This window comes from Thamnophis sirtalis, unplaced genomic scaffold, assembly GCF_051295495.1.
Source record: "Thamnophis sirtalis isolate CommonGarterSnake01/CBP01778 unplaced genomic scaffold, rThaSir2_p1.2 scaffold_2, whole genome shotgun sequence".
Classification (NCBI taxonomy): Eukaryota; Metazoa; Chordata; class Lepidosauria; order Squamata; family Natricidae; genus Thamnophis; species Thamnophis sirtalis.
The window spans coordinates 57,986,539-58,000,531 of NW_028261382.1; the positions used below are offsets into that span (position 1 = coordinate 57,986,539).

General features: G+C 46.7%; 1 protein-coding gene across 3 annotated transcripts in view; it reads right to left on the reverse strand.

Annotated features, from left to right (window-relative positions):
- Positions 1–13,993, reverse strand: part of KSR2 (kinase suppressor of ras 2) — a 202,982-nt gene that overhangs the window by 13,740 nt on the left and 175,249 nt on the right. For all 3 annotated transcript variants that reach the window (XM_087705677.1, XM_087705678.1, XM_087705679.1), the window contains exons 16-17: positions 13,617–13,750; positions 4,318–4,449 (exon numbers count right to left, since the gene is read on the reverse strand). In XM_087705677.1, coding sequence (XP_087561803.1) covers positions 4,318–4,449; positions 13,617–13,750 — 266 coding nt within the window. The remainder of the gene's footprint in view (positions 1–4,317; positions 4,450–13,616; positions 13,751–13,993) is intronic.

Consider the following 13,993-nt stretch of genomic DNA (forward strand, 5'->3'; position numbering starts at 1 on the left):
GTATGTATGTTGTATTTGTGCTGATAAATAAATATAAATAAATTTATATATAAATAAATATACATACATACATACATATATTCAAATGTTTTTCTGCAACTTCTGTTTGAATATAGACATATTTATGATGGTTGCAGTGTCAACTTGAGAAGCAAGGCAAAACCTTTTAAATATTTGCCAAGAAAACTACCCTGGTGAATCTATGATATCCCCAGGAGTCAAGCTTGACTCAAAGGAGATATTCCCTTTCCTGAAATTCAATTTACACTCAAGTCAAATCAAATTAATCCAATCCGGTTGGTACAATTACTTCCAGTGGACTTAATAAATTTGACATTCAAGAGCAAGGTCTGGTGAAGCTGTGGGGACTGCCCTTAATGCTGAAGGAGAGGACACTATCTATGCACATCAGCTGGACTACCTGCATGATGGATACAAATCAAGGATTTTAAAAAAATCAGATTTTTAAAATTTAAATCGAATTTTTAAAAAAAGCAAATTTATTTTAATAAAAAGCTTTTGGAGTAACAAAAAATCTGTCTAAACACAGTTTTCTATTAATAATTTAGTTTATTCAGCATGTAGTGGAGCTTAGTGATGTAGCATGAGGAGACTGTATATTCTGCAATATTGGGACTGTGGTTGAGTCAACGAGGGGTCAGAGGAGGAGCTGCTGCAGGACAGAGATGGCCGTTGTTCTTCAAAAATTATGATTTAAATCGGGTTGATTTAAACCTCCAACCTGGAAATTTTTAAGGAGATGTTGGATAGCCATTTGTCTGAAGTGATATAGGGTTTCCTGCTTAAGCAGGGGGTTGGACTAGAAGACCTCCAAGGTCCCTTCCAACTCTGTTATTCTATTCTGCATCTATTCTATTTTATTCTCTATTCTATTCTATTCTCTATTCTATTCTGTATCTGTTCTGTTCTATTCTCTATTCTATTCTATTCTATTCTATTCTGTATCTGTATCTGTATCTGTATCTGTATCTGTATCTGTATCTGTATCTGTATCTGTATCTGTATCTGTTCTATTCTATTCTCTATTCTATTCTCTATTCTATTCTCTATTCTATTCTCCATTCTATTCTATTCTGTATCTGTTCTGTTCTATTCTATTCTCTATTCTATTCTCTATTCTATTCTCTATTCTATTCTCTATTCTATTCTCTATTCTATTCTCTATTCTATTCTCTATTCTATTCTCTATTCTATTCTCTATTCTATTCTCTATTCTATTCTCTATTCTATTCTGTATCTGCTCTATTCTATTCTATTCGATTCTATTCTGTATCTGTTCTATTCTATTCTATTCTAAATCAAGACTTTTTATTAGTGATTTAAATCGTGATTTAAATCAACTTGATTTAAATCAAATCCACCCTGACTACCTGCTAGTTGACCTCCTGGCTTGGGGGCCAGTTGTTCTTACAGCCTCCTGGAGTGGCATTCAGATCTGATCGACTGGTCTGATAATCCAATCCATTCACCTATTCATACTTCGTTCCTCCCAACCCATTCGTTTTTCCATCACGAAACCATCTGCCTTCTATTGTGTTCTCTTTGGTATCTGATCTCTCAACCATGCACAGCCATGCATAGTTTATAACTATGTTTGTAACTATGCACAGTCATGCATAGATTAGGGGGGGGGCTGAAGGCTGAAACATATGGAGAACGGTTATAGGCCTAGTTTAATGAAAAGAACGACTAGGGGCAGTGGTGGGTTTCAAATATTTTTAGATCCTCTTCTATAGGTGTGGCCTACTTTATGGGAGTGGCTTGCCAGCCATGTGACCGTGTGGGAGTGGCTTGGCAGTCATGTGACTGGGTGGGCATGGCCAACTTGTAAAATTGTGGTGAAACTCACTTAACAACGTTCTTGCTTAGCAACCAAAATGTTGGCTCAGGAACTCTGGCATTTGAAGCACGCAAGTCTTAAAGCTGTCAAGTTACAAGACCCTTGCACCCCTAACCATTTAGAAAAAAAACCCCAGGGGTGTTCAAACCTGACAGCTTTAAGACTTGTGGACTTCAACTCCCAGAATTCCTCCTCTCGCTCTTCATCTTAATGATGTGCGGATGGGCGGGGGGAGGGAGCTGGAACCGGCTGTAAACGGCACTGTAGATTTGTGGAACCTCTTCTATAGAAGAGGTTAGAACTGGCAGGAACCCAGCCCTGACAAGGGGAGACATGACAGCAGTATTCCAATATTTGAGGGTTAAAGCACCAGAAGGCAAGATGAGACGCAATGGATGGAAACTAATCCAGGAGAGAAAGAAGATAGAAATAAGGAGAAACTGCCTAACAGTGAGGACAATCAAGCGGTGGAATGGAAGTTGTGGATGCTCCATCACTGGAGGTTTTCAAGAAGGAGAGTAGACAACCATTTATCTGACATGGAATAGGATCTTCTGCTCGAGCAGGGGGCTGGACTAGACAGCCTCCAAGGTCTCTTCCAAATCTATTATTCTACGACAGTGATGGCTAACCTTTTTCTCCTTGTGTGCCGAAATCGCACACATGGACGCAACAGTGCCCACGCCCGTGCCGACCCCAATAATGCTTACCTGTGCATGTGCGCACAACTCCCCGCACCCCCCCTACCCTCCTGCGCATGTTCATGCCCCCTGTGCGCCTTTTGAACCTAGCAGCCCCCCCGAAGCCTCCTGGGACCAAAAATGCTACACCCCCATGCTCCCTCCACCCCCGCGCATGCACACGGTGCTCTCCGTGCATGCAGGCGGATCTCCCGCATGCGTGGCAGAGACCCCAAAATCATCTGGCCGGTGGGAGGTACGCGCACATGCACAGAGAATCTGATCTGGGTGGCAACTCGCATGCCCGCCGAGAGGGCTCCGTGTGCCACCTGTGGCAGGTGTGCCATAGGTTTGCCGTCATGGTTCTACGATGTCCATGCGTCTTTTTTCTGACGAGTGGGCCTTATCATCCCGCATCCTGTTTCGGCAACAGAACTGCCTCCTCCAGGACTAGTAACTTCCCACAATAATGTATTTTAAGAGCCCTGGAGCTCATAACCTTCTGTTTCAAGCTCGGTGCCAACACATTATCTTCACCCCAACTAATTATTAATCTTATCAAAACTCATTATTGCCTATTTTGGAATTCGACTTCGCCCCGCTTGGCATCTTCTCTTCATTACATGCTGAATAGCACTTGATTAAGAAGTAAGGCAAGGCGTTTCTTTGTGCCGACTGCAATTGTTTTGCGGGCACGGATCTGAAAACATGGTAATTAAGGGAGAAACTTTCATCAAAGGGGCAGAGCATAGGTCCATAATCCACCGCCCAAGTTCACCAATGGGATGGAAACTTATTGGATAAGAGAAGTTTCTTCCAAGACAACTTTCAAATTCGTTCATTCGTTTCAGGGGTGGTATTCAGAAGGTTCTGATCAGATCTGGACAACTGGTAGCGGAAATTTTGAATAGTTCGGAGAACCGGTAAATACCACCTCTGACTGGGCCCGCCCCATCTAGTCTCTGCTTCCTGAGTCCCAGTTGATTGGGAGGGAAAGGGGATTATGCAGTATCCTTCCCCTGGAGTGGGAAGGGAATGGGGATTTTACAGTATCTTTCCCCGGAGTGGGGAGGGAATGGGAATTTTGCAATATCCTTCCCCTGGAGTGGGGAGGGAATGGGGATTTTACAGTATCCTTCCCCGGAGTGGGGAGGGAATGGGGATTTTGCAGTATCCTTCCCCTGGAGTGGGATGGGAATGGGGATTTTGCAATATCCTTCCCCTGGAGTGGAGAGGGAATGGGGACTTTGCAGTATCCTTCCCCTGGAGTGGGGAGGGAATGGGGATTTTGCGGTATCCTTCCCCTGGAGTGGAGAGGGAATGGGGATTTTGCAGTATCCTTCCCCTGGAGTGGAGAGGGAATGGGGATTTTGCAGTATCCTTCCCCTGGAGTGGAGAGGGAATGGGGATTTTACAGTATCCGTCCCCTGGAGTGGGATGGGAATCGGGATTTTACAGTATCTTTCCCTGGAGTGGGGAGGGAATGGGGATTTTGCAGTATCCTTCCCCTGGAGTGGGGAGGGAATGGGGATTTTACAGTATCCTTCCCCGGAGTGGGGAGGAAATGGGGATTTTGCAGTATCCTTCCCCTGGAGTGGGGAGGGAATGGGGATTTTACAGTATCCTTCCCCTGGAGTGGGGTGGGAATGAGGATTTTGCAGTATCCTTCTCCTGCCACGCCCATCAAGCCACACCCACAGAACCGGTAGTAAAAAAAATTGAATTCCACAACTGATCCATTCCCCTCCCCCCCTTCCACCCAATAGTGACATTTACCCAAATGCAAAGACATCTGAATTCTTGGAGAAAGGTAATTTGTCTTCTTCCGTTTCCGGTGACAGCTGGTGGATGATCTCCGGTGCCAAGTGGCACAGCCAGCCATTTTGGATGCGCAGTTTGTTCTCTCTCCTGCAGGACAAGAGAAGAGCCAATTAGTAGAGCCTCCGCTTGCCTTCGGCTCTGTCACGTCTGAATCAAACACAAAGAAATTGTATTGATTTTTCTCGCTGTTCCTCCAGAACCCGTGCTGAGCCGGCTGCTTTCTCGTTCCACCGCCCCCCCCCCTTCTTCAGCGACACTTGGACTTACGAGAATGGAAACTTCAGAGTTTTGCCCATTCGGGAACCTGCTGCTATTGTGATCCGATTGAATGAAAATGAGCTCATGAAAGCAATTGGAGTTTCTTTGGCCTTGGAGATCTGAATTGGCAAAAGGAAGATAAGGCTGTGGCTTCTCACCATCTTACCATCCTCGGTCACTGAAAGTGACTCTTCCCTTGGTGAAGCATCTACTCCTAATGATTGGAATTAAGGTATTGACCATAGTCCACAGAGGCTTAAAGGTAAAGGTTCCCCTCGCACATAGGTGCTAGTTGTTCCCGACTCTAGGGGGCGGTGCTCAACTCCGTCTCAAAACCGAAGAGCCAGCGCTGTCCGAAGACGTCTCCGTGGTCATGTGGCATGACTCAACGCCGAAGGCGCACGGAACGCTGTTTCCTTCCCACCAAAGGTGGTTCCTATTTTTCTACTTGCGTTTTTTACTTTCCAACTGGCAGAAGCTGGGACAGGTAACAGGAGCTCACTCCGTCACGCAGCAGTAGGGATTTGAACTGCCGAACTGCCAACCTTTCTGATTGACAAGCTCAGCGTCTTAGCCCCTGAGCCACCGCGTCCCATTACAAAGGCTTAAGATCCAAGAATTTCAACACCCTTCGCATGAATCCCATCTGATGCATTACAATGAAGAAAGAAACAACATGCCATCCCATACAACAACAAAACTCTTCGCTATAGTTTTATTCAGCAGCAGAACTGGTCAAATGAGGGTCGGGGGCTGGAAAAAATGTCCCTCTAAGTCTTGGCTACTGTCCTTAGGTGGAACTCAGATCATCATCAAACAGATGTGTCAGTTTTAGAAGAGGGCTCTCCAAAGTTGGCAAATGGAAGACTTGGGGACTTCAACTCCCAGAATTCCTCGGCCAGCGATTCCAGCTAGGGAATTCTGGGAGTTGAAGGCCACAAGTCTCCAAATTGTCTGGAGAACCCTGACTTGGAACATGGAGACCAACCCCATGAGAAGGTATTTCAGGCCTTAGTTTCTGGTATCTCTGGCCACGCCGGTTGGTGGCTTCCATTAGACCAGTGTTTCTCAACCTTGGCAACTTGAAGATGTCTGGACTTCAACTCCCAGAATTCCCCAGCCAGCATTCGCTGGCTGGGGAATTCTGGGAGTTGAAGTCCAGACATCTTCAAGTTGCCAAGGTTGAGAAACACTGCATTAGACCTTACTTGAGTCACATCCTTCTGGTGTTCCACCTTAAAGATCAAATGTCAGCATTGTTCCACCTGAGTCCCATCAGGGGCTCCCAGCGCTGTGGCAGCCAATGAGGCCTTCAACTGCGAGTGGCCGTTAAATGGATCGCCAAGATCGGTTGAAAAGCCCTGCTGCCTGATTTGTCATCTGGTTTACTGTTTCTGAGTCTCGCCTGCTTGTGAGGGGAGGAAGGAGGAAAAAGGAGGCCAGCCGGGCGGCTCACATTTGCAGGCAGGCAGACCTCTGAATGTTTTAGTGCCAGAGATCATTGACTTCCACAACATTAGATTTCTTTTGCTCTTTTAGATGTTGGGTTGCTTCCTTCAAATCTCCATTTCTCCCGTCTGTCCTCTCCTCTCATCCCTTCTCTTCTTTCCTCCCTTGCCTCTATCCTCTCCTCCCTTTCTCCTCTCCTCTCATCCATTCTCTCCTCTCTTCTCTTTTTTCTCCTCTCCCTTCTCTCCTTTCCTCCCTTCCCCCTCCTCTTCCCCTTCCCCTTCCCTATATCCTCTCCTCCCTTTCTCCTCTCTTTTCCTCCTCTCTCTCCTCTTCCCCTCCCCCTTCCCTCTATCCTCCCTCCTGTCTCTCCTCTCTCATTCATTCTCTCTTCTCTTCCCTCTCTCCTCTTCTCTCATCCCTTCTCTCCTTTCCTCCCTTCCCCGTCCTCTCTTCCCCTCCCCCTTCCCTTTATTCACTCTTCTCCTCTCATCCCTTCTCTCTCCTCCCTTCTTTCCCCCTCCGCTCCCTCTCTCCTCTTCTCTCATCCCTTCTCTCCTTTCCTCTCTTCTCCCTCTCCTCTTCTGCTCCTTCTTTCTTCTATCCTCTCCTCCCTTCCTTCTCTCATCTCCTCCTCTCCTCTCTCCTCTCATCCCTTCTCTCTTTTCCTCCCTTCCCCCTGTCCTATCTTCCACCTTCCCTTTATTCACTCTTCTCCCCTCATCCCTTTCCCCTTCTTTCCTCTCTTCCCCTCCTTCTCTCCTCTCCTTTCCTCTCATCCCTTCTCTCCTTTCCTCCCTTCCCCCTCCCTTCCTCACCCCCTTCCCTCTATCCTCGCCCCTCCCTTCCTCACCCCCTTCCCTCTATCCTTGCCCCTCCTTCCTTCCTTCTCTTCTCTCCTCTTCTCTCCTCTCATCCCTTCTCTCCCCTCCGGAAATTACACTACTAGATCACATTACACATCTGGAAAGGGAGAAGGATGGATGGAAGGAAGGAAGGAAGGAAGGAAGGAAGGAAGGAAGGAAGGAAGGAAGGAAGGAAGGAAAAGCATCAGAAATGACCCAAACGTTGGACCACAGCACTCTCTTACTGATTTAGATTTGAACTGGGTGGATCCTGGAACATTTTGTATCTAGATCAGCACAGACCAAGATCCACCAGAATAAGATCAGATTCCATCTTCATACTTTCCTTAGATCAGTCCCTTCCCACATCCTGTTCCTAAACAACCTCTCCTGAGCTTATTGCAAGAAGTGGGGGGGGGGGGCATGAATGGGTCCTTTTGTGAACTCCCTAAATCTGTAAAAAAAATATCCATAGATTTTTCCAGAAAAGGTTGATCAATATATGCAAGCAGATGCTTTGCGGAAAGAGAAACGTTCACACCGGTTCCCCACCCCCCGGAAGAAATGAGTAGAAAAGGCAGAAATGAAAGTAGAGAATGAGCCAGCATACCCAAGTCCCCGTGGGGCGTGGGGGGGGGGGAGGAAACCAAGCTAATCAAAGAGGAGAGAAAGAAGCAAAATGAATCTACACAAAACTGTGTTAAAGGTTTGTGGCCAGATGCGTTTCAGACCACCTGCTGTGCTTCAATAGGCCCAATTCAAAATCTTGATGAGGAAACCACCTTCATTGGCGCATCTCGGTTTCTGGGCCCCTGAAAACTAACCTACTTCATGGGACTGAAGAGAGGGAGAGATGGAGTTAGACAGCTGTTCTGAATCTTTGGAAGAAAAGGAGGATGAAGGCGAAGTAAATAATTATGGTTTGGGGCTGGATGAATCTCTGGGGTAGGGTGGGAAGGCTCCCTCCTCCCCAGAATAAAATACTCCACAGAATAGTAGAAGAGGCAGAGTAGAATATTTTCCCCTAAAGGAGAAGAGGAGGCAAGAACTCCTCAACAAAGGAGTTGAAAGTCTTTGTGCTATAGGAAAACACCCTCAAGGCTTAGAAGGCTTTGTGAATGGGAATATTTGGTAAAGCCAGGCTGCTCTATTCATAAACAAAGGGCAGCCAGAAACTCCCAATAAGCAGCACAAAAGGCAAGGAGCCGAAACTGACAAGATTAGCCCAGACAAACAAAAGGCCTAGGACTGTGATAGTGAACCTATGGCACCAGAGTGGCACTCGGAGCCATGTCGCCTGGCATGTGTGGCATTGCCTAGTCCTCTTCTGGGTTTCTGGTGCACATGCGCATGTGACGATCAGCTGGCCTTTGTGCGTGCGGTAGTATCGGAAACCGGAAGGGCGGGTCTTTCATTTTTGGACACGAGCATGCGCGCCGGCCAGATGATCGGGTACAGTTGTAACGTTGAACGGTCACTTAATGAACTGTTGTAAGTCGAGGACTACGTGAAAAAACCTGTCCTTGCTTTTTAATTCTTCTACCACTAATCTCTACCTCACCTAGCAAATCTTGCTTTTCAGTCATCCCGCCAAAAAGATCCCTGCTGTGGAGCTGGCAGCAGATTCGGACAGTGAGGAGGTTGGGAAGGAACCTGGGCCAGTCCTGGAGTCTGGGGAAGGCTCTGATGAGGGCTCTGTGTTGGAGGCAGAGAGGGGGCCAGGGCCATATGCCAGTTATCAGCTGCCTTCAGAGTCAGACATCAGTGGGGCAGACGAACAGCTGGAGCCTGTTCCCAGTGTGCACATGCGCAGAGTTGCCAGATGAAGGGAACAGCTAAAGAACAGGGGTCGACTTGGGAGTAAAGCCACAGGTGGATGGTGAATGGCCCCTCCCAGAGGGAATAAAAGAGGAGCGAAAGGGGAGTGGAGTTTGCAGGAGGCCATTAGTTCAATTCATTCAGATGAAGATCTGTTCCTGACTCCTTGCCAAGGAATTGCTGCTACAGCGTGGTGTTTTGAAGATATCAGCCTGGCAGCTCTCCAAGCCTGATAAAGGTCTGTAGTTGTGAAATCTCATGAAAGACTGTTTTCCGGGACTTTGCTGGAGAGGAATTCCCTTTAACCTCAATAAAAGAGGTTTTATTGGGATGAGCAGTCGGCTTCCTGCTTTTGGGAAGCCTAGGTCAGAATAGATCCGAAACGCCACAACTAATTGGCGCCTCTGCTTCTTGGGGGGAGGGGGGGGAGGAAACCAGCAATTTTCTCTCTGGAGTAAGAACAAATAAACAGAAAGATGCCATTTGATTGGACTCAGGCAGAGGCCGAGAATCACAATGCACAAATCACACAGGGGGTTCCTGCCTTCTGTAGCCTGTGCTGTGCCTGACTCATCAGAGGAGAAAGGGGGTAGCGTAGGGTGGGAGTGGGCAGGGGAGGGGGGAAGACAGATGTTTGCAGATTTGCGCTCTGCAAGTGATACTCCTCCCTCCCTCCCTGAGTCATGACAGCAAGAGCACCTGGACTTAAAGACTGCTTCACAGTGCTTTACGGCCCTCTCTAAGCAGTTTACAGAGTCAGCCTCTTGCCCCCAATGATCTGGGTCCTCATTTTACCCATCTCGGAAGGACAGAAGGCTGGGTCAACCTTGAGCCCGTCAGAATCGAACAGCTGGCACTGTGCAGTCAACAGAATTAGCCTGCAGTGCTGCATTCTAACCACTGCACCACCATGATGCCCATATGCCAGGTGAAGTTGAAGGACCAACCTCACCCGACAGAAGGGCCACCCTGGGTAGACCTCGAAATTGACTGTTTGAAATTCAATGTTTTCTCAGCAGAAGGAGATCCTCACTCTGAGTCAGCGTGGGTAAAACCAAGTGTATGGAAAGCAACCAGCTAGAAGAAGACAATGCCAGCTACTGCAGGTGAAATCCCTTTCTACACCCTTCCACTTCATCTTCCTTCCTTCCTTCCTTCCTCCCTCTCCATCTTCCTCCCTCCCTCTCCCTTTTCCCTTCTTTTTTTCCTTCCTTCCTTTCCTCCGTCCCTCCCTCTCCCTCTTTCCTTCTTTCTTCCTTCCTTCCCTTCCTCTTTCCCTCTCCATTTTCATTCCCCTTCCTCACTTTCCACTCCCTCCTTCTCCATCTTCCTCCCTCCCTTTCTTCCTCCACCCCTCCCCTTCTTCCTTCCACCTTCTCCATCTTCCTTCCTTCCTTCTTTCCTTCCTTCGTTTCTTTCTTTCTTTCTTTCTTTCCTTCCTTCCTTCCTTCCTTCCTTCTTCGCTCGCTCGCTCGCTCGCTCCCTGTTATTTTGGGAGTTGTTGGTTGTTTTCCTTCTAATTAATAATAGGCAACCCAGATTCATTGGGAAATTGAAGCTAAATTGATTGGTACCACTTCTTGGGCGACTGAGCAGAAGAATCAGAGGGTCACTCAAACCCCAGACTCCCTCCCATCCATCGAGAATGAAACGAAACCAATCGTGAGCATCTCATGGTGAACCCAGCGCTAGCTTTGAGGCTGGTTGCAACGTGTGGGAGAGAAGAGCATGAAAAAAAGAAGAAGGAAAGCTCATCCATCTCCTGGATGACAGGTGTGCCTTCCTTACCTGGATGCTGCATTTAAAGCAGGGTGGATCAGCAGTGTGGAGGGCAGAGCTTATACACCTGCCTGTCAGGTGCAAGGAACCAGAACAATTCCATGAGCAGGTCAAAGTGGTTTCTTTATTGCTCTTCTTCTCTTACAAGGATCTCACCAGACTAACAGGCAGATAAAGGCTTCAAAAGTCTGGCCTCTGTCACCTCCTTCCGTGGAGGGACTCCAAGCTGGACTAACCTCCCCCCCCCCCCGCTCTACTCTCTACTCTTACTTATGAGCCGTGGTGGCGCAGTGGTTAGAGTGCAGTACTACAAGCTATTTCGGCTGACTGCCGGCTGCCTGCAATTTGGCAGATTGAATCTCACCAGGCTCAAGGTTGACTCAGCCTTTCATCCTTCTGAGATGGCTAAAATGAGAAGCCAGATTGTTGGGGGCAAAAGGCTGATTCTGTAAACTGCTTAGAGAGGGCTGGGAAGCACCGTGAAGCAGTATATAAGTCTAAGTGCTATTGCTATTGTCCTTCTTTCCTTCCTTCTTTCCTTCCTTTCTTCCTTCCTTCCTTCCTCCTTCCCTCCCTTCCTTCCTTCCTTCCTTGGTTGTGCAGTAGTTAGAATGCAGTATTGCAGGCTAATTCTGCCCACTGTCAGCAGTTCGATCCTGACTGGCTCAAGGTTGACTCAGCCTTCCATCCTTCCGAGGTGGGTAAAATGAGGACCCAGATTGTTGGGGTTAAGAGGCTGACTCTGTAAACCGCTTAGAGAGGGCTGTACAGCACTGTGAAGCAGTATATGTCTAAGTGCTATTGCTGCTCCCCTCTCTACTTTAGCTGGAGATTCTACCATCCTGCCTTCTTTTTGCAATAAAGTATTGACGGGCTTTGACAGGTTGTTCTTTCAGGCATCTTTGGCACTCATATCCAAGTGCTGATTTAGAATAGGATGGCTTACCCTGTTTCCCTGAAAATAAGACCTCCCTGGACAATAAACCCCATCAGGCTTTTGAGCACATGCACTAAAATAAGCCTTCCCCCCAAAATAAGCCCTCTCTGAAAATATTGCAACGCAGCAGCAGCCGTGAGGTGACCACGCTCACCACCTCCTGCACCTCAAAAATAATAAGACCTCCCCGAAAATAAGGCCAAGTTCTTACTTCGGGGGTCAAAATAAAATAAGACCCTTTCTTAATTCCAGGGAAATATGGTAGAACAGAACAGAACAGTGAATAGGGAATGGAATGGAACAGAACAATAAGAGTTGGAAGGGACTTTGGAGGTCTTCTAGTCCAACCCCATGCTCAGGCAGGAAACCCCACACCATTTCAGACAAATGGTTATCCAATCTCTTCTTAAAAACTTCCAGTATAGTATAGTATTTATTGTTATTGTGAAAAATAAATACAACGAAATTGGTTGGAGCCTTTACAACTTCTGGAGGCAAGTTGTTCATTTATGGTGCATTCTCACAATCCATGATCCCAGAACAGCCAGGGAAAACTTTTTATAACTTTTAAAAAAACTTTGGACAAAATGAGTTTTCTTCTTCCTCCCTCTCTGTCCCCTTTCCATATGATTTTGTTTTGACCACGTATTTAAAGTTAGAAACTCCTCAGTTCTAATATCTGGATGTCTCTCTCGTACCAAACAGCAGGATAAAATTGCTTTAAATAAATAACTAATTATATGATGAACCTGGAGAGGGTATAAATAGACCATCAATTTTTTGTGGGGAGGGGGGAAAAAGCGGAATAAGAAATATTAAACCTACACAGAGTACAGTTAACCACTTCGACCTGACAATTGATACACCTCAGAGAAGGAGGGGGACAGAAAGAAAGAAAAATAAGCAGGCCATTATCTCTTTTTTAAATCCAAGTGCCTTTGACACACCATAATTACGGGAAGATTAAAATGTGTGATTTATCTCACAGGCGGCTTTGCAATAAAGCAATAATTAACTGCAAGGAAAATCTGCACAATAGCTGGGGTTTAATTCCATTCCTTTTTCTTTTCTTTCTTTTCTTTTCTGTTTTTTTTTTTAATTTGGGAAAGAACCTGCAAGTACAACGTTACATCTAAATCGGAGACTGCAGGCGATGAAATTCGCCTTAAAAAAAACACCCCGTTCTTGAAACAAATTAATTAAATTCCTAGGGAGAAAGATTGAGCGCGGGAAGTGAGAAGAAAGGGAGCTCCTGCTTGGGAAGGGTCTTGATGACATTGTGTATGATGTCACAAACGATTTTAGGATTATGTTTAGGTCATCAAATGTGTTGTGAAATTTGCCAGATCTCAATTCCATGGGAGTCATGCCCTAGAGCAGGAGTCTCAAACTCAAGGCCTGCAGGCCAAACCTGGCCTGCAGTCATATTCCTTCTGAGGAGAGGCTGCCTGTCAGGCCTGCAGTCATATTTCTTTTAAGATCTTTGGCCTGCCACACTCTCCCTTATTTTACTATGCTGTTTCATTAGTGGGGTAATTGGGAGGGGGAATAATAAGGAATAGAATTGTAGAATGTGTTGTTGTCAAAATAAAACATTCCTTTCTAGAAGCCCAAGGTCATCCTTTGTCTCCGCACCTCTGTACCTGACCGGAACTAGATGGGTGGAAATGCCAGCGTGGCAAGAGGAAGATTGGACTGTGTGATCGACTTGTGGGTGTGGGGACAAGATCATGAACTTTCAACTGGGTGGGGAAAACCCAGGAAGCTTTCAGATTCGGGTTTTCCACAGATTGTACCAACATGTCTCTCTTATTAAATTGGAACTTTGATGGAAGCTATGCCTTGGACTCTGATTTAATCATGGATGATATTTGGAACACTGACACCAGGGGCCGGCCTCAAAATATCAAAGGACCGGACAATGGCAAGTCTGCCAGCCAAAACAGGCCATACCGAGAACTCACGAGGCCCCCGCATGCCTTACACTTACCTCGCATCCAAAACAAGCCGGGTGGAGACTCCTGGGAGGGCCGTGGTGGGCGTGGCCAGCCAGGGTTGGGATTTGGAAGTTCTCCGAACCAGCCATATAATGTTAGCTATGGGTTATCCCGAAACTGGGTGAACCCATAGCAGCCCACCCCTGATAGTGAGGATGTTCTCCTGCGTACCTGCCCTTTTGCAGAACTCCAGATATAGTGAAGAGGCCAAAATCTGTGATCACCACTTTCCCGTTGTCGTAGAAGATATTCTTAGATTTGAGATCTTTGTGGAGAATTCCTTTTGCGTGCAGGTAGCCCATTCCCTGTAAGGCAAGGGAACGGAGTGAAGAGTTGCAGAAAGGCTTCTGTGCCATTTTAAAACAATTCTTAGATTTATACACCACACCCCCCCAAAAAAACCTAAGACCTTTTTGGGACCCATGTTAGATGTTGGTTGATCTGGAACAGGGGTCTCCAAACTTGGCAACTTTAAGTCTAGAGGAGGAGGAGGAGGAAGAGGAGGAGGAAGAGGAGGAGAAGGAGAAGGAGAAGAGGAGGAGGAGGAA